The sequence below is a fragment of the Thalassophryne amazonica genome, chromosome 12, assembly GCF_902500255.1.
Source record: "Thalassophryne amazonica chromosome 12, fThaAma1.1, whole genome shotgun sequence".
NCBI classification, from domain to species: domain Eukaryota; kingdom Metazoa; phylum Chordata; class Actinopteri; order Batrachoidiformes; family Batrachoididae; genus Thalassophryne; species Thalassophryne amazonica.
In genome coordinates, this window is record NC_047114.1 from 65,996,737 (window position 1) to 66,018,529 (window position 21,793).

At 39.0% G+C, this 21,793-nt stretch overlaps 1 protein-coding gene across 1 annotated transcript; it reads right to left on the minus strand.

Annotated features, from left to right (window-relative positions):
- Positions 1-550: 550 nt before the first annotated feature.
- pask (PAS domain containing serine/threonine kinase) lies at positions 551-21,567 on the minus strand. The gene is made up of 20 exons (XM_034183897.1): positions 21,065-21,567; positions 16,870-17,081; positions 16,617-16,787; positions 16,369-16,503; positions 16,054-16,188; positions 15,720-15,897; positions 14,734-14,915; positions 14,530-14,644; positions 14,047-14,218; positions 13,178-13,305; positions 10,396-10,525; positions 9,720-10,309; positions 9,471-9,613; positions 9,161-9,328; positions 8,821-8,946; positions 8,604-8,738; positions 8,209-8,408; positions 1,505-1,638; positions 1,224-1,370; positions 551-1,053 (listed from the first exon to the last, which is right to left on the minus strand). The coding sequence occupies exons 1-20, from the start codon at positions 21,321-21,323 to the stop codon at positions 890-892; spliced, it is 3,624 nt and encodes a 1,207-aa protein (XP_034039788.1). The 5' UTR covers positions 21,324-21,567; the 3' UTR covers positions 551-889.
- Between the last annotated feature and the right edge of the window lie 226 nt (positions 21,568-21,793).

A 21,793-nucleotide genomic window follows, 5' to 3' on the forward strand; every position in this document is an offset into this window, starting at 1 on the left:
AACAGATAACCTGGTGACTGAACTTCACCTCCTCTACCAACAACAGTGCAAGCAAAATTGCTAGCAGTTCCACTGAAGACAGCTAAATGATCGGACAGTCTTTTTATGATTGATTTATGAAATTGGGTAATATAAACCACTGCTCCTGTCTTTCCTGTGACTGGACCTTTAGATCCATCTGTAAATATTTTAATCATATCTGTCTATTTCATATTAAGGTACTGCTGAACTGAGACCATCCATCCCACCGTACTTATTACTTTTCTTTGAAAGCTTCTCCATCTCACGTGGGGTACAGGAAAAAAAAAAAAAACAAAAAAAAAAGGGGGGAATAATTGCCAGTTAACCAGAAAAGAAACAATGAAGTCCGCATTCAAATATTTATTAATGCAAGCAAATAAATACTTAAAAACTGTAATCTCATTCCAACTTTAATAAAAAAAAATAAAATAAAAAAAATAAAATTTACAAAGGTAAATGCTGGAGGATGAGAAGCTCAACAACTTGGCCATTGCAAATTTACATGTTTGGCAGCAATGCTGGACAGCAATCAGTGACATTATGAAAGTACAACTTCTGTACAATAAATAAAATGATTTAAATAAGAGACTCTAAAAATACAAATAGTTTTAACTGAATTTAGTAGCACACTCTGTATGCTTCATAAAGGCAAAGGTAAAAAGGTGTCCAAAGCACAACTCGAGACAGATTAGCATGTGATGTTACGCTGAACTAACAGGATTCCTCATTTTTTAAAACAGTGCTCAGCAGGTTTGTGTTACACTGCTGCTAACTTGATGTTAGGCAGAATGAGCTGCTTCACCCTTTCAAAAACTACAGGCACCACTGTTGAGGGGAAAAACAACAACAAAAACACCCCTATCTATCTTTAATCATCAGTGAGGTACTTTTGCAGCTCAGTTTCCAGTGCAACCATTGACAATCTCTCATCTTCATCCTCTTCATCATCAGGGAGGGTGTCCTCATCCTGATCTGGGAACAAAATTTGCTTAAGGTACTCTTTGGGACTGGACTCACAGTGTTGGGGTGAGCCTGTAGAAAAAGGGCATAAGTACATTCAATTTAGGCAGTTAGTATATGTAGATTTTATGTAGTTTTGTCCACAGAGGACAAAAGAAAGAGGCACTCTGTGGAGTGCATGATTAAGAAGGCCAAGTCTTCATATCCAAAGTAGAAAACATGACTGATGGTGAAGTACTCACTGTACAGCCGAACAGGCACCACCTCTGACCAGCTGTACTCTGCCAAGGAAATAGGCTGGCTGATCCAAGGCTGCAAGAGCAGTTGGTCCAGAGTTATTCTCTGGGTGGGTTCAGGGTTCAGTAGACCACTCAACACACCAAACAGTTCTGAGGGATCACAAAGAAAATGCAGCAACAACTTGCAGAAAATAGTTTTGGGGGTGGGGGGGGAAGGCGTCATTCCTCTGAACGGTTAACTGGCACAACATGGGCCAGTGATGCAGCACAGATCAGCCGTGTACCTGGAGAGAGGGGGCACGGGGGCCTGAGTCTGGCCTGCAGTATTTCCTCCACACCACAGAAAGGGTTCTCACTGAACAGCAAAGTGTACAACAACACCCCAAGTGACCACATCTCCAGCTCAGGACCCTCATACCTACACAAAGACACAAACAATGGGAGGGGTGGGGGAACACACACACACAACATATAACGCCCACGTCAAGTCCCAACAGCCCTCTGGCTCTTACTAGCTGTGCTGAAGTGCCAGCATCATCCTGTTTCACCAAGCTGCATCAAAACATGGCAACCAACAGGAAACATTCCACAGCAATAGAAACTTGTTTTGCGGCCCTCCCACCCCTTTTTTGTTTGCGCTCAGGGTCACCACAGCACATCAGATATGCATGTGCATGTTGATCTGGCACGTTTTACACCAGATGTCCTTCCTGATGCAACTCCACATTATATGGAGAATGGGCATAACCTTGAACCAGGGAGATGGGGGGATCCTCCTTGGCAGAAGTCTGGCAACATTTCAAACACCAGTACACCTCATGCAGCTATTAAACTGGCATCTATGAATGGTTTTACTAATGTTAAATTTGATTCCATTATACATCATAAAATGATGGATGAACATGATCAAAACTGGTAAGAGAGACCAAAGGAGGTTAGGTGGATAATATTTTTGTAGATATACTCAAGGAAACAACTGCATAGGTAAGAATGACATTTAAACTCAGGTAATCAAGAGCATTGATAACTAAGATGGGGAAAATGACAGCAGTTCTAGCCTGGAGTATAGGGTGAAGTAATTCTATCAATCAATCATAGGCAACTCAATCAAATACTTGGGGAAATGATTTGACAATGGTGTATGGGTGGGATAAGACTAAGATCACAGCAAAACAACAAGTGAAACAGGGAATGTGCATCACTGACCAGCCTCGTCTTCCAGGCAAATTCAAGGGCTGGATTTATCAGCATGCACTGCTACCACATCACACTTTGATTTTAATGCTATAATCATGGAGACGCTGGAGAGGAATATTATCAAGCATTCCAGAAGTGGCTTGGCATTCCACCATGTGTCACCAGAATTGGATTCTACAGCAGGACAGCAAAGTTACATCCAACCTTTCACATCAGTAGTAGAAGAGCAAAAGTGTTAATCATGACACTAAAGATCTCCAAGGATGACAACATCACGATAGCAAGAGTCCACAGATATGGCTGCCATAGAACCTTTCTGTCAAACTACAGTGCATCCCAAAAGTATTCACAGCACTTCACGTTTTCCACATTTTGTTAGATACTGCCTTATTAAAAAATGGTGTAAATTATTTTTTTTTACCTAAAAATTCTACTCACAACACCCCATGACAACATGAAAATTTTTTTTTTTTAATTTTTGCAAATTTATTAAAAATAAAAAACTAAGAAATCACATGTGCACAAGTATTCACACCCTTTGCTCAATACTTTGTTGATGCACTTTTGGCAGCAATTACAGCCTCAACTCTTCTTGAATATGATGCCATAAGCTTGGCACACCTATCTTTTGGCAGTTTTGCCCATCCCTCTTTGCAGCATCTATCAAGCTCTATCAGGTTGGTTGGATGGGAGCAGCCATTTTCAGATTTCAGAGATGTTCAATCAGATTCAGTACACAGACCACAATGTACTGGACTTGGAGCACGATATAGACCCGGACAATAATTTCTTCTCAAATATCAATGACAATTGTTGCTATTATACAGATGAACAGTTTAATCGGATCATTAGAACGGATAACAAATGATCAATAATCCATTTCAACAGCAGAAGTCTATATGCAAACTTTAACAACATTAAAGAATATTTAAGTCAGTTTAAAAAATATTTAACATAATTGCTATATCAGAAACATGGATCAATAAAGATAAAGGAATGGATTTTGAACTGGATGGATATGAATTTAATTGTGTAAACAGAAAGAATAAGAGTGGAGGAGGAGTGGCTGTGTATGTGGATAAGAACATGGATTATAAAATAGTAGACAATATGACAACTGTGATTGATAACTTATTAGAATGTATAACTATTGAAATATGGGAAGAAAAAAGCAAAAATGTATTAGTCAGCTGTATATATAGAGCACCAGGATCTTGTATTGAAACATTCACTGACTGTATGGGAAAAACGTTCTCAAAAACTAATAAAAAAACTGTGTTCATTTGTGGTGACTTAAATATCGATCTGCTCAATCCAAATAAGCATAAAATAACAGATGAATTTATCAGTATAATGTGCAGTATTAGTTTATATCCAAAAATCACCAGGCCAAGCAGAATTACATCCCATAGTGCTACCTTAATTGATAATATATTCAGCAATGATATTGAGAATAACACTGTGAGTGGATTATTAATCAATGACATTAGTGATCTACCAGTTTTCATCGTTTATAATAGAAACCATCGGCGGAATCAGCCAGAGGAGAAAATAAAATACAGGCGAGTGCGGACAGAGGAAAACATGAACACACTAAAGAAGGATTTACAGGAGCAAAACTGGGAAAAGGTATACAGTGAAAGTGATGTTGATAGTGCAAATGAAACTTTTTTACAAATATTTACATCATTATATGATAAAAATTGTCCAATTAAACAAGACTACAGAAAACAAAAAATCCAAGCTCGACCATGGATGACGAAAGGGTTACGAAATGCATGTAATAAGAAAAATACACTGTATAGAGAATTCATAAAACTAAAGACTAAAGAGGCAGAAAATAGATATAAGAAATACAAAAACAGATTAACTAATATTATACGGGTATGTAGGAAGGAATATTATAGTAACATAATAACAAAAACAATATTAAAGGAATATGGGATATATTAAATAGCATTATCAAAAATGGTAATAAAAACAGAGTTACCCTCAGTATTTCATTGATAATAATGTCAAGAAGGAAAATAAGGATGACGTAGTCAACGGTTTTAATAATTTCTTTGTAAATATTGGACCAAGCTTGGCAGAAAAAATTCCCGATTCCCAACCTGAGGATTGGGATAATAATCTCATAGAAAGAAATCCCTGTTCAATGTTCCTCACAGCAGTGGATGGAAAAGAAATTATAGACATTGTGAATTGTAAATATAAAACATCTACCGATTTAAATGAAATTGATATGGTGGTGGTAAAACAGGTCATTGAATGGATTGTAGAACCATTAACATACATCTGTAACTTATTTCAAACCGGTAAATTTCCCAATCAAATGAAAATAGCTAAGGTTGTGCCGCTGTATAAGACTGGGGATAGACACCACTTCACAAATTATACACCTGTTTCTTTGCTTCCACAATTTTCCAAATTATTAGAAAAGTTATTCAATAATAGATTAGACAAATTCATAAACATAAATTACTTACTGATAGTCAATATGGATTCAGAGCACATAGTTCAACATCACTTGCATTAATAGAATCAGTTGAGGAGATTACAAACGCCATAGACCACAAATTACATTCAGTTGGAATATTTATAGACCTTAAAAAGGCTTTTGATACAATCAATCATGACATATTAATCAATAAACGTGAACAGTATGGGATTAGGGGGTTGGTGTTGCACTGGGTGAGAAGCTACTTAAGTAACAGAAAACAGTTTGTGAAGTTGGGGGAATATACATCATCATGCTTGGACAATGCTTGTGGCATCCCACAGGGGTCAGTATTGGGTCCAAAACTGTTTCTAATTTATATAAATGATATTGTCAATGTTTCCAAAATATTAAAATTAGTATTATTTGCAGATGACACAAGCATTTTTTGTTCAGGGGGGGATTTGCAGGAGTTACTGAGGAGGATCAGTATAGAAATGGGAAAATTGAAAATATGGTTTGACAGAAACAAATTATCATTAAACTTAAGTAAAACAAAATACATGTTATTTGGCTATTGTAATACAGACATACAGGTTCAGTTACAAGTCGAGGGGGTAGATATTGAAAGGGTACATGAAAATAAGTTTCTGGGGGTGATAATAGATGATAAGATAAACTGGGAGACTCATATAAAACATATACAAAGTAAACTGTCAAGAAGCATTTCAGTTCTAAACAAAGCGAAACATATTCTGGACCACAACTCACTCCGCATTCTTTACTGCTCACTGGTTTTACCATATTTACAGTACTGTGCAGAGGTATGGGGTAATACTTATAAAGGTACAACACAATCACTATCAGTAATGCAGAAAAGAGCTATAAGAATTATTCATAATACTGGCTATAGAGATCATACAAATCCACTATTTTTACAATCCAAATTCTTAAAATTCACAGACTTGGTTCATTTTCAAATAGTACAAATTGTGCATAAAGCAATAAACAATTTACTTCCAGCAAATATTAAAAATATGTTTTTTAACAGATCAGGGGATTACAGTCTGAGGGGGAAATTTAATTTAAAGCATCAGTGGGCACGAACAACATTAAAAGGTTTCTGTATTTCTGTCTGTGGGGTGAGGATGTGGAACAGATTGGGAGTGGGGCTCAAGCAATGTCCAAGCATGAACCAGTTCAAACAGCGGTACAAAAATATGTTTTTTTTCTAGGTATAGGGAGGAGGAAGGGTAATGAGGGTTAGGGTGTTTTTGTTTTTTGCTTCGGCTTGTAAATATATAGTATTTTGTATGTAAGTAGGTATGTGTAGGTGTATATATATATATATATATATAGGTTTAGGTGTGTAGGAATCTATGTGAATATGTGGCAAAGGGTATTACTGGTTGTGGGGAAGAAGGGGTAGGGATAAATAAGATGATGCTTCACCCTACCCCTTTTCGGACATGTTGGGTACACAGTAGGAAGTTTTTTGTTGTTGTCTTTACTGATCTATCTTGTAATTGTTGTTGTATCAAATGTTCGAAATAAACAGTTTTCTTTCATTCATTCATTCATTCATGTCTGGGCTCTGGCTGGGTCACTCAAGGACATTCAGAGTTGTCCTGAAGCCACTTCTTTCATAGCTTCGCTGTGTACTTAGAGTCAATGTCCCACTGACAGATGAACTGTTGCCCCAGTCTGAGCACTCTGGAGCAGGTTTTCAACCAGGATGTCTCTATACATTGCTGCATTAATCTTTCTCTCAATCTGACTAGTCTCCCAGTTCCTGGCAGTGAAAAACATCCCCACAGCATGATGCTGCCACCACCAATGATTCACTGTAGGGATGGTGCCTGGTTTCCTCCAAACGTGACACCTGGCATTCACACCAAAGAGTTCAATCTTTGTCTCATCAGACCAGAGAATTTAGTTTCTCACAGTCTGACAGTTCTTCAGGTGCCTTTTGGCAAACTCCAGGTGGGCTGCCATGTGCTTTTTTGGAGTGGCTTCCATGTGGTGACCATACAGGCCTGATTGGTGGATTGCTACAGAGATGGTTGTCCTTCTGGAAGGTTCTCCTCTCTCCACAGAGGAATACTGGAACATTGGTCACCTCCCTGACTAAGGCCCTTCAATCCTGATTGCTGAGTTTAGTCAGGCAGCCAGCTCTAGGAAGAGTCCTGGTGGATCCAAACTTCCTCCATTTATGGATGATGGAAGGCACTGTGCTCACTGGGACCTTCAAAGCAGCAGAAATGTTGCTGTACCTTTCCCCAGATTTGTGCCTCGAGACAATCCTGTCTCAGACGTCTACAGACAATTCCTTTGACTTCATGCTTGGTTTGTGCTCTGACATGCACTGTCAACTGTGGCCCCTTCTATGCAGACAGGTGTGTGCCTTTCTAAATCATGTCCAATCAACTGAATTTACCCCAGGTGGACTCCAATTAATCACTAGAAACATCTCAAGGATGATCAGTGGAAACAGGATGCACTTGAGCTCAATTTTGAGCTTCTTGGCAATGGCTGTGAATACTTACGTACATATGATTTCTTCGTTTTTAATAAATTTGCAAAAATCAAAAAAAAAAAAAAAAACAACAACAAAAAAACAAAACCTTTTTTCACATTGTCACTGTGGGCTATTGTGTGTAGAATTTTGAGGAAAAAACAAAACAAAACTGAATTTCATCCATTTTGGAATAAGGCTGTAACATAAACTGAGGAAAAAGTGAAGCGTTGTGAAGGGTGCAGAGACTCACTGTATAGTCCATGTGGTGAATATCTAGTACACTAGGAGTGACCAGATAGTCCAAAGTCCAGAGGATCACAGGTGCGTGAATGAGTATCCATTAGGGTGGCAATGAAAAGAGATATCAGTAACTGGAAACCCACCACCAACATGCAGTAAATGATCATCAATGCAGACATTCCATCCTGAAGGAGTATCAAGTTAAGGTTCAAAACACATGGTGGTGGATGATCTGAGCCAAGGACACTGGGGGTAATGAAACTAATAGTCAGAAAACGGTTCAAGTGCAAGCATTACATCTTCAAAGATGACATTTATGTTCATCTGACTCAGTTATGGTGTGCCGTTAAACAACAGAATGTTTTGCCAAGGCTACTGCGCACAATGTAGCATTTTCATCCATGGTGCAGCCTCACATTTAAATCCTGGAAATAACAAGAGTATTGTAGGACAGCAAAACAACAGTGGAAATGGTTTGCATGACATTTCTTACAAGGATTTATTTGTTAACCTAAAGTGTCAATAAAAAGGGCCATAAAATGCACCATTATGAAAAGGAACAAACATCTGTCAATCTTATGTGTGAGGTACTTAACGGATTTCCTTGAAGCACTTCTGGGGAACAGTACTCCAAAGTGCCACAGAAAGTGTAGAAGAGCTTCCCTGGAGCCAGCAAAGCGGCAGAGCCAAAGTCTATCAGCCGAATGTGGAAACAATTGTCAATGATGATGTTTTCGTCTTTTATGTCCCTGTGAATAATGTTCCTTGTCCTCAGATAAAACACAGCAGCAACCAACTAGAAAAGGGAAAGACACGTCAGTGAAAGAGAAAATGACCACTCTTAGAAAGTGCTGAACTCATTTGTTTATAAAATAAACCAAGGTAGGTGAGTCTCACTGTGATTTAAAATCTCATAACCAACAGCAGTGCAATTCGACAGCAACAGCATAAATATATCAGAAAACATTCATCCACATTTTCGTGACCACACCTGTCTGAAAATGTAGCTTGCCAGAGGCTCATCCAGTCGTGGCTGCATGTCTATAAACTCAAAAAGGTCCAAACCGTCTCCATGTTTTTCCATCACCATCTGGAAGTAACTCCCATTCTCAAACACCTCGAGCACCTAGTAGGCAGAAACATGCTGGACATAATGCAATAAAACCTACTGCATGAGGTGCATCTTACAGTTGTGACAACCCAAACACCTTGACAATGTTGTGATGCTGGACACGTGTCAGAATGGCAATCTCCTGGCTGACATGGCCCAGCATGGGGTCTTCCACCCAGCAGTCAGCCACGATCCTGGCTTTGCTAATGAACTTCACTACCACCTGCAAATTTTAATTTAAAAACATGTTACATGTAGGATACTTTTACTAAGACCCGGAGGTTCTCATGAAATAAAACTTAGCATAAGGTCTAGACAACCAAAAATGTCATGTCCACATATGTGGATGCCAGGCCCTAGGAGGTTATATACCTCCTGCTGGACTTAGTTTAGATTTTCATAAAAGAACAAACAAACAAAACCCTCTCATTTCTTACTTCTTGTCCATCGCCTCGTCTTAGCGCCTTCCAGACAAAACCGAAGGCACCTTTACCGACAGCTTTAAGAGGCTGGTAGTCTTCTTCAAACTGTCCATCACAGGCTCGAGAATGTTCTAGGTCCATGGTGGAACGCAGTGCTTCCCCATGACTAGCTTCCACTATCCTCTTAAAGAAAAAAAGGATCAGTTAACTGACCAAAAAAGAACAGTGAAATGACCAATGAACATAGGTGATAAGGAGAAGATTATAGTAAAGTCAATTTGTGAAAATCATTTTGCAATTGTGCAACAACTTTATTGCTGCTAACCTCTCCCATACTGGCACCTGATGCATTATGCCGTAATCTATTTGTCTGCAACAGCGCACCCTGCTGGCCTGAATGACGCATCCACACACAGAACATAAAGTTGTCATCAGGGAGGTTAATCCTGCGTATGTCACACTGCACATCTGGCGAGGAAAAAAAAAAAAAAGCTCCTTAAACTGTTCTTGCCTTGTGTTTCCATATTTCTTAATTTTATCTGGAAAACATGATAAATGATTAATTCATACAAACCAAGTCTAATGCCATCTCTGTGGTATGCACTTCCTTCATATAGTCCTTCCTGTATTTCTGTTTTGTCTGAGCGGACAGTGTGTCCATTCGCCCCTTTCTTAGGCGTAGACGTGGCAGGAATGTCAGCCAGTGATTGAATCCCACTGTTCATTTGCCCACAACACTCCTCGCTCTTTCCTTTATGAACTGATGATAAACCAGTCCACTGTTCCTGCTCAACTTGCTCCTTTTCGCAAAGTTGCTCTATTGGTCCACTATCTGTGGCCTCTACAGCAGTGTTTGAAACCTCAGCAGGCATGGCTTCCTGTTCAGATATTACCACACATGGGGAGGGTGTGCGCAGGAGTTCGCCTGTATCACATGATATCAAAGAGTGTTGGTTTTCGACATCGTACCCTCCACCACTGAGAAGCTCCATACTACTGCTCAGATCCAGGTCAGCCAAGGCCCGGATCACCAGATCACCATTGGTATTAAGGTCCAGATAACAGCTGTCTGAATCTACCAGATGTGCTGAAGGAAGGTCCTCAGCCTGACATGGATCTGAGCCACCGTGGGCAGCAAATTTTTCACAGAACCCAGAGGAAGACCTGTAACATCCCAATAACTTTAAATATTATTAAGTTAATATCCTGCTGGACAAATGATAATATGGAGGAAGAAATGCTTCTCTCACCTGCTCTCCATTGTGATAATCTCAAAGCTGGAGCCCTCTAAGACAGAAGGACACGTGCGGTGGTGTTTGTGCATTTTAGGGAAGATGCCACCCTCTCTGGAAATGCCATGTTCATCCTGAGTTGGAGTGCCTTAATAAACAAAATAAAGTCATATAACAAAATGTTGACTTTGTGGAATTATGTATGTGCACTAAACATAGCTGCTTCTTGTGAGGTAAGTTAGTTCAACTTCTGGTTCCAAACAAACGTGATATATGATTGCAACAATGACCAAGTACAAACTTTGTTTGCTCTTACAACACTAGATAAGATGCCCCGGAATGGGTGAAGAGAGGGTTCAACTCTGTCCAGTTGAACAGGGTTTTGTCTGCTGATGTCTATTCTGATGGAATATTCAGGGTCAGTGTGTCTTGAGAAAGAACTCAAAATAGAGACAAACGGGTGGATTGAAGAGCTTTGTTCAGTCTTCTGTCCTGCTACAAATTTAAGTCAAACACTTACTTTTTTTACAGAAAGTGCCTCGATTGAATACTGCCATAGAAATATCTAAAAAAGTTTTTGTGTAAGGTACCAGACTTTGAGTTTTGTTCTTTAGCAGTCAGCCCAAAAATCTCTTAAGTGTAAAATTGTTTGATTCATGTTGAGCGTGTGAAAGCGAGAGAGATATATGAATGCTATGTATTTTCTTCTACATGAAAGCAAAAGATTAAAAGTTGTGGTGGCGTTTCTGATCTTCTGTTGTAGTCAGGAAGACAATAGGTAATTTCATTCTGTATTCACATAACATATGCTGAATACACTAACAAATCACTGTCAAAACAATGGGTAACAAAACATGCAAATTTTTGTTTGGACCCAGAAGTACTACTGGTTTTGCAAGATTTCCTGTCTTGACCTGGGAATGTTCGTGAGTGAAATCTGTTAGTGTGGTGTGTTGTCTTTACCATGTGACTGCACACCGCACACTGTACAACCAAAACAGTTATAGCTATGATTTTTAATCGCCATGTGTGTTGTCTCTCAGATAGTGAAAACCTACTGACAATTTTAAAATCTTGTTGTGTGAACCAGGTGTTAGGTAATTACCAGGAGCAGGGTTGTGACCTCTGCTATGAAGCAATAAACTTTGCACTAATCCGAAAATGTGTTGCTATAATAAGAAGTTTGACTGAAAAGTTCTGCTTCCTATGCGTTCCTTCTTTCAGCTTTTTAAAAAGTCAGAGGGTGCAAGATCTGGACTGTACTGTGAGGATGAGGTCATTGCACACGCACTTGATGCTGCGTATATGTGGCTATTATGAGGCGCAGTCATTATGGCTGGATTTTCTCTCTTCAAACTCCTTGACCACCTCCTGACTGTACTGACATCCACTCAGGTGTTGTCATAGACAACACTCATTCGTCAGTGAGTGTCCATGGGCACACAACTGTCTGCCGTGACAAATTTAAAAACAGCATGTTGTTTCAAACACACATCCATTTGTGTCGCCATTTTTTCTTTTCACATGCGTTACATCGAAGGTGTTTCTGTGCATGCCTGAAACTGCAGGCAAAAACTGTACAGTGTCACTACAGTCTATATTATTATACAGTCGAGGATTATTTATTATTATTATTTCATCAGTTTCACTTCAGTATCTTGCTTGTTATTTAAATAATTGTGCTGAGGCAGCACATCTGTCAGCCGACCCTCGTTTATTTGCGTCTAAAAAAACAACAACAAAAAAAACAAAACAAAGAACAAGCAGACAAGCCTCTTAGTCTTCACTATCCAAGTCTTTCTTTTTGAAAACTAACATGAGGAAAGTACAAATTTGATATTTTAATGGCATGAATAAAGAACATTTTAAACCACATTTATGCAATGGATTAGGAGTTGAGACACCAGTATGTAGACCTGAGATTGATTTCTGGTCATGCTAAAGTGTCCACTTTAAAAGACACTATCTGCACCGTTTCAGTCCACCTAATGTCGCGTTCACACTGGACGCCACGTGAGCGATGGCAGCAAGAGGTTGCCATGTAATCCCTATGGAAGGACGCATTGTGGCGCCACAAAAGTCCAAGGCATGCAATGCGACGCGATGGATGCGAATAAAGTGATTTTGAGCAATTGGCGTGTTTGTGGCGCGATATCGCGTTTTTCAGCCACGACAAGGATTTAAGTGTTTTCAGATGTCGTTTTCTTCAGAATGTGTTGATGAATCCACTAAAAGTAACAGGTAAGACTTTATATTTATTGTGTGTGTGAATTTACACCGCATGAGAACCGCAGCTTTCAGCCAATTAATGGACAGCATCAATTGGCGTATTTCAACTTATGAGAAAGCCTGTAAAAATCCAGAAATTAGCTGCATCATTGTTTAAGTCGCCGTGTTCAAAGCGTGTGAAAAAAAATAGTGGTTTATAGTCCAGAAATTCCGGTAACCTGCATTGGACTGCTGTCCCACCCAAGGGGAGTCATAGACTCTCATCCACTTCACACCATCACCAGCACCAATGGGCCAATATACTGTATGCAGTATTTACCAATTAACAAATAAGATATTATAGACTTTAATTCTAACATGTATTTCAGCCATTGACAATTTTAGAGTCCTATGAAAGAAGTAAAGATGAAGTGAGGCAATGTAAACTTTAATTTTTAGTTAGACTATTAATTTATCCATGTCACATCTTGTATAGTCATGATGATGGGATGATCATGTTGTTGAACAGCTTTGCTGAACTGCTGTGTTGGTGTATTGTGGGAGTGTTCAATGGGAACCAGCAAGCAAGTACCTTCTTCTGGAGGTTCTATGAAAGCAAAGGTTTGGAGGAGTGCCTCGGTGGTATCTGCGCTGTCCAGGTAGCTGCTACAAGGAGCCACCTGGGCTGCCTCCTCCATCAACTCTCCAGTGTCATCTGGCCTGTGGAAGCAACAGCACATTTTAATTTATTCACCTTTGTCCTAATCAAATTAATAAATAAAATGTGAACTGTAAATTCTGAGTGCATCACATGTGGAGTGTTGTGGGTTACAGACGGGAGAAAAGGAACAGAAACTATACAGATGGTTCATGCTATATTTCAACTGCCTACCTGGAATAGTAACATTTTTTATTTCATGTAGTTATTACAGTTCAGTGTTGTCAACTTACTACATTCTGTTTATGAACATTTTGCTTGATGAAAACAAAAAACAGACAAAACAAAACAAAAGGCACAAGTCATCAGGAGACGACATATACCCCTGGTCCCCACAAATCAGTAATACAAAGTGTTGGGGGAATCACCCAAGTACACCCTTATGCTAAATATGAAATTGTTCAGCTGGTTCTTGAGGTTCTTCTTCTTTTTAAATATTTGCCACCATGGCAATTCACAGACAAACTCATGCATTCATTCGGCATATGTGGCGAGAGCTCGGAGATCCCTGTATGTGTATAATAAGTAATTGTCTAAGACACTCTACTCTCAAATGCAAAATATACTTTTAAGGCAACAAGATTTAATTTTCATGAAGAAATACACTGTAAACTATGTTTATAAGACTATGAGTGCACTGCATACAATCTTATTTGGAACAAACACAAATTTGGTTTGTCATTTTAATATCTGTCCAAAGACTGAAGAGTCCTAGAAACAAATATAGAGGGAGAGCTACTCACATAACCACACGTGTAGAGGTGACAGCAGGAGGGGAAAGTGTAGAAAGCGCGCTGCCCTGTTTGTCGAGCTTGGTGCTGGTTCCGGTAAAGATTCTGCCTCTCCCTGTGGATGTTCTTCCCATGACAGCCTCGTGCATCATTGCCATGTCCCCGGCCACAAGTGAGGAAGGATCTAGGATTAAGATAGAAACAATCAACTTAATCAGAATTACAACAAAGACACTGTAAATAACCCTTTAAGATGCATGTTGTATATGAATGGTGAAAGAAGACAACAAAAAATATGGGAAAGAGTAAAAGCTAAGGCATATTAGGAAATCCTTGTGAACAACATGAGTAAATAACACAAACAGCTTTGTTATATCACAACTATATTTCTCTATACATCTGTCAGAGAGAACAACAGTACACAGAGTAGTGATTTTATGGGGATGATGACATGACTTGTTGCAATTTTTTTTTCAAATTCATAGAAATACTTACCAAATTTAACAGATGTTTTTGATGATGCCAAGCTTTTGCTGGCCTCAGCTCGAGAATCATGGTGGCTGGGTCTTAACATCCATCCATAGAAAGCAGGCATCAAGTAAGTAACACTCTGTAAACAGGACAAAATTCATGTTGGCAAAAGTCACAGGGATAACGTGGACCTGCACACAGCATTACTCAGCTGATTTAGCAGCTAACCTTTCCCATTAGCTCATCCCTGCTGTAGCCAAACAGGCTGAGGGACAGATGGCTGTGGATTCTGTAGATTGAGCCATCCTGGTGGAGTACGAGGAGACCACTCAGAGGAGCAAATGCCCACACTGTTCCCAAGTACACCAGTGCAGGGCTTGGGGACACAACCGGGCTGCCCACTTGGACACCTATGAGGCCCAAGAGACACATGGGGGTAATATTGTATTGCAGTGACAAATTTACTCAACAAAATATGTATAACTAAGACCTATACAGGCCCTAAGCCCCATTAGGAGGCCAGTGCTTCTCCCCAGATACTGCAGAGTGAAGTGAATGAGAGTCTATGACTCCCCCTAGACAGATTGCTTGTCCATCCCAGATTACTACAACGCTGGTACCCATTTACAACTGAGTGGACTGGGACAACACAAATTAAGTGTCTTATAGAAAGACACAGAGGTGTAGCCAGAAGCACACATCTAGAATTGAATCCTGCTCTACAGGTTGCTAGATCAAGTCCTCTGCTACAGAGCAACCTGCTCCACACAATAAATTTGAAATATTTCAAATTGTATGTTTTCAAAAAATATGGTATATTTATTTTATTAATGAAACCTCTGTCTGCTGGACCACCAGTTACAGAGTGCCACAGAGGATTTTCTTCAAGGGAAGACGTGAAATTTCTGTTTAAAATGGGAGACTCCAGCATAGATTTTCTTGCATTCAGTCATTCCCTGATTCACTCTGTCATGAAGCTGTGACTCAAGATGCCACAGACAAAAGCTGCACTGTGCAGTTTCTGACAACCACAGAAGCCTGTAACTCCTTCAGCATTGTCTCAGTGCCTTGGTGGCTTCCCTCACTAGTCTCTTTCTTGTACTGCCAAGTACCAATTCCAGACAGATTTGTTAAAATAGCATGATGTTTGTGTAAATCAGTTTGTGACTGATTTAATAAACAAATAACTTTAACAGTCAAATCAAACAACTTACCAAAGCACAGCTTGTCTGCTACATCTACTCCTTCACTGCTCTTTGTTGGGCTACTGCAACCAGAACTGCTGCTTTGGTGTTTGGGCCTACCACAATCCACTGTTCCTTCAAGTGTGATACACAGTGGGACGGCTGTGTTGTCTCTGCTTTTGCCACACACTCTCTGCAACCTAAGAGTCTGAAGGAAGGAAAGCAATGTCAAAAATAAAAGGTTGAAGGAAATATTTTAGCAAGCTGTCATATTCATATTCAAGGTAAAATATTCACACAGATATGATGGCAAAGCTTTTTTTCCTGAGCTGAGGGGGCAATTTCAGTTCAAAAGTGTCCTTACTTTTGGTAATGCCTGGCTATGAAGAGGGATTTGTAAAGAGGGGATGAGCTCTTTAACAGACACTCCCTTTAACTCCCCGGGATGGCGGTATCCATGGAGATGGGCAAATACCATGTCACAGTTGAGGATGCTGCCCTAGAAATGATATCAAAGTTGTTCAGCATGAAACTGATTTCAAGAAGTTACAACAGACAACTAAAGGTGGGACCAGCACAACAACAGAAAGTTAGAAATATGTTTTTGACAAGACAGAACAAAATATCTCAAAAAGCAAAGAAGTTATTAAAATGAAGCTGCAACATAGTGATTACATACATCTTGCGAAAAAGTCAAAAAGGCAGACAGCCTTTCCACATTTTCTACCATGACCAGCCACTGTTCTTCAGTCGGAGACTGTGTGTAGGTACATACTGATACCGGCATGTCTCCAGATAATGTAACAGCATCCAACTGCAGGGTGAGAACACATTTATGAAATGGATTACTGAAGAAAACACATTACCTTCTGAGGACAGTGTAAATATGTGTTGTATTATTGGTTTTGTAGTCTGTGTATTGCATACCAGTTTTCCACACACTGCCACAACAGCTCCATCCATGAGAAAACAGTCTTCTGCCAATGCTTCTTCCACAACCTGAGTAGTCTTCTTCAAGACCGAAGACAGCTTTTGTCCAATCAGCTTATTAGGAGCGCACTCAAACAGTTTCCATGCTTGGTCATTGGCCACTAATATCTTAAATAAGAAGAAGAAAAAAATGTAAGATACATATTTTATGGTGCAGTGGTGCTCTGGTCCAACCGTTAATACAAAGTACCTCTCTGGTTTTATAATCTACAGTAAGTATGACTTTGTTTGGGTTGAGGGCAGATGGAGCTCCCGATAACCCAAAATCTCCAGAGAAGAGCTGACCGAACAGACTTTGCTCACTCTCATACATGGTGGACTGATGAGGCAGGGAGGCATTATGGAAGACAGAGCTTCTGTGGTTTCTTTCCGTGACAGAAATACAAGCATCCAAATGTTCACCTGCAAGAAATTTGTGATATATAATTGGTTAAAAAAGAAAACCTCACACTTTCACTACATCGACATTTATTGTATGAAAAAGAAACTCATGTATAGTTAACTGTTTAACAGTTAATGATGTGGGAGTTTCCCCCATTATCAGTGAATTGGATTAAGCCTTAATAATAATAATAAAAAAAGGAATTAAATATTGTGGGCAGCCCTGTTTTGATGCAGCACAATAGAGAAGTGTGGCCTAGGGTGTCCCAAAAAATGCCAACTTTAAAAAAAAAAATTGAGTCTCACCCACCAAAAAGTTTCCTTTTGGTGAGTCATTCTCACATGTAAAATTGTTTGCCAATCAGAAATGATTTAGTGGTGGCTCAAGGTCACCAAACATTGAAAATCTAACCACGACAATCGACAGCGGTGCAATAATTGGAATGTCATATCTTTGCCACTTTTAGAACTATTAGATCACTACTTTTCAGATGTGTACAGTTTATTTTGGTAATTTAGAAATTATAGCAGCAGATTGGGTGTTAGATGTTTACTGCAGTGACTATACAGGTCCAAACTTGGCTCCAAACCCAATTTGTGCACAAGCTGGGCTTCATAGTCAGCCTATGATATTGGTCAGTCAGACAATTTATTTACACGTTATATTTACAATACTGTGTTTACTTACTTTTTATTTTGCCTTTATGGCTTTGTTTAATATTTTTTGGTACTTTGTTGAAAACTGTCTGCATTCTGCAAGTGCTTACAGATTAATCATAAATGTTGGAAAAAAAAACCCCACTCTGTTAGGGCCATTTTTATCATTTCTGTATAATTAGTACAATGAAAACACTTATATGAATAGTGAAAATCAGCTGCTGGTTAAAGGTATGTAATATGTTACTGTGATGCTTTCATATGGAATATATCAATGTTTCTAGTGTTTAGAGAGACCAAAACTGGTGAGTGTCCATATAGTGCTATAGTCTTCCAGGTTTCAGATCTGCAAAAAACTGGCAAAACCAGCCAAAGTTTGGAATTGTATATTCACTGCAGTAAACATCAGGCACCAAATCTGCTGCTAATTTCTAAATTACCAAAGGAAATTGTACACAAATGAAAAGTAGTGATCTAATAGTTCTAACAGTGGCAGAGATATGACATTTCAAATATTGCACCAACGCCGATTGTCGCAAGTAGATTTTCAATGTTTGGTGACCTTGAGCCACCTCTAAATAATTTCTGATTGGCAAACAATTTTACATGTGAGAATGACTCACCAAAAGGAAATTTTTTGGTGGGTGAGACTCGAAATTTTTTAAAGTTGGCATTTTTTGGGACACCCTAGTGTGGCCTACTACATTTGTAGTGGAAAATGAAAAAAAAAAAAAAAAGCTAACATACCTTCAGCCATATGAGCCTTGTGTTCTTTATAATTTGCAGTTGTTTAATTATTACCTCCGCCAAGGAGGTTATGTTTTCGGTCGCATTTGTTTGTTTGTCTGTCTGTCAGCAGGATAACTCAAAACGTTTTGAACGGATTTTGATGAAATTTTGTGGAGTGGTTGGAAATGACAAGAGGAACAAGTGATTAAATTTTAGTGGTGATCCGGATCACGATCCGGATCCAGGAATTTTTTAAAGGATTCTTCACCATTGCGGGATAGGGGGAATATTGACATTCTAGTTTCTAACTCTACAAAAACAAGGCAGAAAGGCTTCAAAAACAATTAGGGTGTAACATAGTCAAATGTTCTATCAAACAACAAAGTTTGGTGATGATCGGATCCGGATTCCAGATCTGGTGATCCAGAATATGCGAAAATATAGGGAAAATAGAAAATGTGTCAGTGTGAGGTGACAAATGAAGCTAGAGATGCACAACTAACACCAAATTGTAGCTGAATCTGTACTGATTCAGTAAGGTGTCATCAGATTTGATGTAGCTTCAAATGTTATGGAGCTAGATCCAGAAGAAAACCGCCATTACCGAAAAATCATTTTTAGACAATAACTTTTGAACTAATAAAGACATAAAAGTGATTCCAAGTTCTAGTGGTATGTTTTCATGGTCAAGGATGTCAAATATACAGGAAAGAAAAGTGTATGTATCATAGTTTTGGTTGTAACACTGAATTGTTGAATAGATCACTGTGCCAAGGAGGGAATCTCTGTAGGGTCAGTGACCCTATGGCCTTGGTGGAGGTTTGCACTCTCTGAGTGCTTCTAGTTAATTATTAAGATCCTGTTGTCTTACATACAATTTGCACATGTTCAATGAAGCCCCTCTATTAATCAGTCAATCAAATACAATATTTACATTTTAACAGCATCTGCAGGAGGCTTTGCGTGTGCATATACATGAGCTTTTGACAAAATTCGAAGTTATGGAAATCAAGGAATATTTGTAGATCACTCTCTGTGCATTTGCTGGTATTAATGAGACAAATTTAACTCCACAGGAAGTTAGCTTTGAGTTAGCAGAAGTTAGCAAGCACACTAATGCCGCAAAATGTGTTATCAGGTTACAAAAAGAGCATTTTCAGTTTTAGAAGTGTTTATTTCTTGCTATCGCTGACAAACAGGATATATTTACACTGAAACGAAACAGAGTTTTGCAGTTAGCTACCAGCCTGTGACATCGCCAAACTAACAGCCGCGAAACAAGTTCAGAGTTCTTATTAGGTTCCAAAAACTGTTTTTGGTTTTAGAAGTGTTTATTTCTTGCTAGCTCTTACATAATATATGAGACATGCATATAAATACAAAGCAAAGTGGTTTTGAAGAGACCAGCCACTGACATCATGGTGCAGCTGTACTCTGATTGGCTGTCATCCTCCACCAATCAAAAACAAAACAGGAACAGATTAAAAGACAATATGACTTTTTTTCCTCTTAAAATATGTCAAGGTTACCCATCTTTGAACGTGTCCAAGGTCTGTGTCCCAAGAATGTTCCCTGTGAATTTGAAGACTGTGGCAGTAATAGAACTGGATTTATGCTGTACACAGACAGGTAGACAGACAGACAGACGGATGGATGGACGGCAGGCCTTTGCAATACCCGGGGGGGGGGGCATATGTTGGCCTCGGGTAAAAAAAAAAAAAAAAAAAATCCATGTATATGTGTGGCTGAACATCAACGCCAAAAACCAAAGAAATTAAATTTTCAACAATTATTAAAAAACTGTAACGGTCAGATTTGGGAGTTTGATGCAGCATGTTTTGAACCCGGATAAAGGGGGATTTTATTTTTACTAGTTTAAATTCCTGAATATGACTGCCATTTCTGGAAGTACTTCCACTGTCGGAAAAAAGTTCTAAACCCATCTCAGATGCCTAGCAATTTCGCAAATTAGTTTTTTTTTAAATCTTAAATAGTTTATAGTAAGGATTACAATAATGATCTGGATTAGGGTACATTCTTGGTATAATAGATAAAAAGTTTGGAAATTTAAGAAATACTTGCACTTCCAGACTACAGCTTTGCAGACTTCTGGGAGACTTGCACAATAGCACAATTCCAAAGTAGTGCAGGTCCTATTCAGGAATAGTTCAGATCTGCAAAATGCATGGACCACTTCCATCCTCTCACAGTACTGCAACGGGGTGTGAATGGGGCAAGCTGAGCCACAAAGCAGTTTCATTCAAACAGACAAAGAAACAAAGAAATTAAAACTTGCAGGTGGTAAGACAAAAAAAAAAAAAAAAAAAAACATCTTTTCATGAGATGCTGCTTTTCCATCTGAGCAATTGTTTTGCCAAAATATAGCTTGATTTAATTTGATGACACTGCCTTGGAGACTAAGATAAACTAAAGTGTTTTTGAAAAAACATTTTGGTTTTACATTATGTACTAAATGACAACTAATCAATGGATGAATCAAATGATCAGATCCTTTCAGACACACAATACAATGCTTTTTCCTTGCCAAATGACTGATGATCAAAACAGTTATGGCGTAAATATTTGTTACCTAAAAAAATTCCACATTTTCCACTCACCTGGATAATAAATACGTCGCAATCCTAAAGGACTCTTCTTGTGCGTGGTTTTTTGAGAACACGGGTAGGTCGTATTCAGATCAAAGTCATCCTTCAGGAGGTGATCAGAGGAGGGATGCGATAAAACACCAATTGTAGCTGCTTTGATATCCTCTCTGAAACTTTGGCTCGGTTCAAAACCAGCCTCAGCTGACACTGACATCGTTGATGTGATGTGATCGAGATCTGACTGAGCCACAACGAGAATAAAATCACACATTACCTGATTAGCATTGCTGCTTTATAGACGTGCCGTGTGTTTGTTTGCTCACCTCAGGTTGTTGACAAGGTAACGTTAACTCCTCCTGCTGCTAGCTAGCCGGCTAATCCGACACAACAAACACACCGCCGTGCTGCTGACTGTTTACGCCACTTTTCTCGGATTTCTCTTGGACTTGACTTTATCGTAGAGATAATAAAACACCGATATCATTCCTACAGGTTTTTTCCCAAACAAACGAAGATTTTACTGTCACTATCCCCACCGTCCTCCGGCAGATTTTATAAAGCGCGGGTGTGGGAGAGAGACAAGGATGCAGGAAAATGTACCTTGGAGCCAATCAAATATCAAGTTTATGAAAAAGAGAATCTCATTGGATAATTTACCGGAAACTCCCACCTTCGTTTTTACCGACATTGCTAAAGTTAGGGTTTACAAAAAAACAAAAAAACAAACAAACAAAAAAAATA

Bases quoted from the DNA above. Each gene is read 5' to 3' on its own strand.
- pask (XM_034183897.1), bottom strand. From the start codon at position 21,323: ATGTGTGATTTTATTCTCGTTGTGGCTCAGTCAGATCTCGATCACATC. The intron at 15,898-16,053 runs GTAAGGACACTT...TCCTTCCTTCAG, and splicing joins ATAGCCAGGCATTACCAAAA to ACTCTTAGGTTGCAGAGAGT. The intron at 9,329-9,470 runs GTTAGCAGCAAT...TTTTTCTTTAAG, and splicing joins CAGGTGCCAGTATGGGAGAG to AGGATAGTGGAAGCTAGTCA.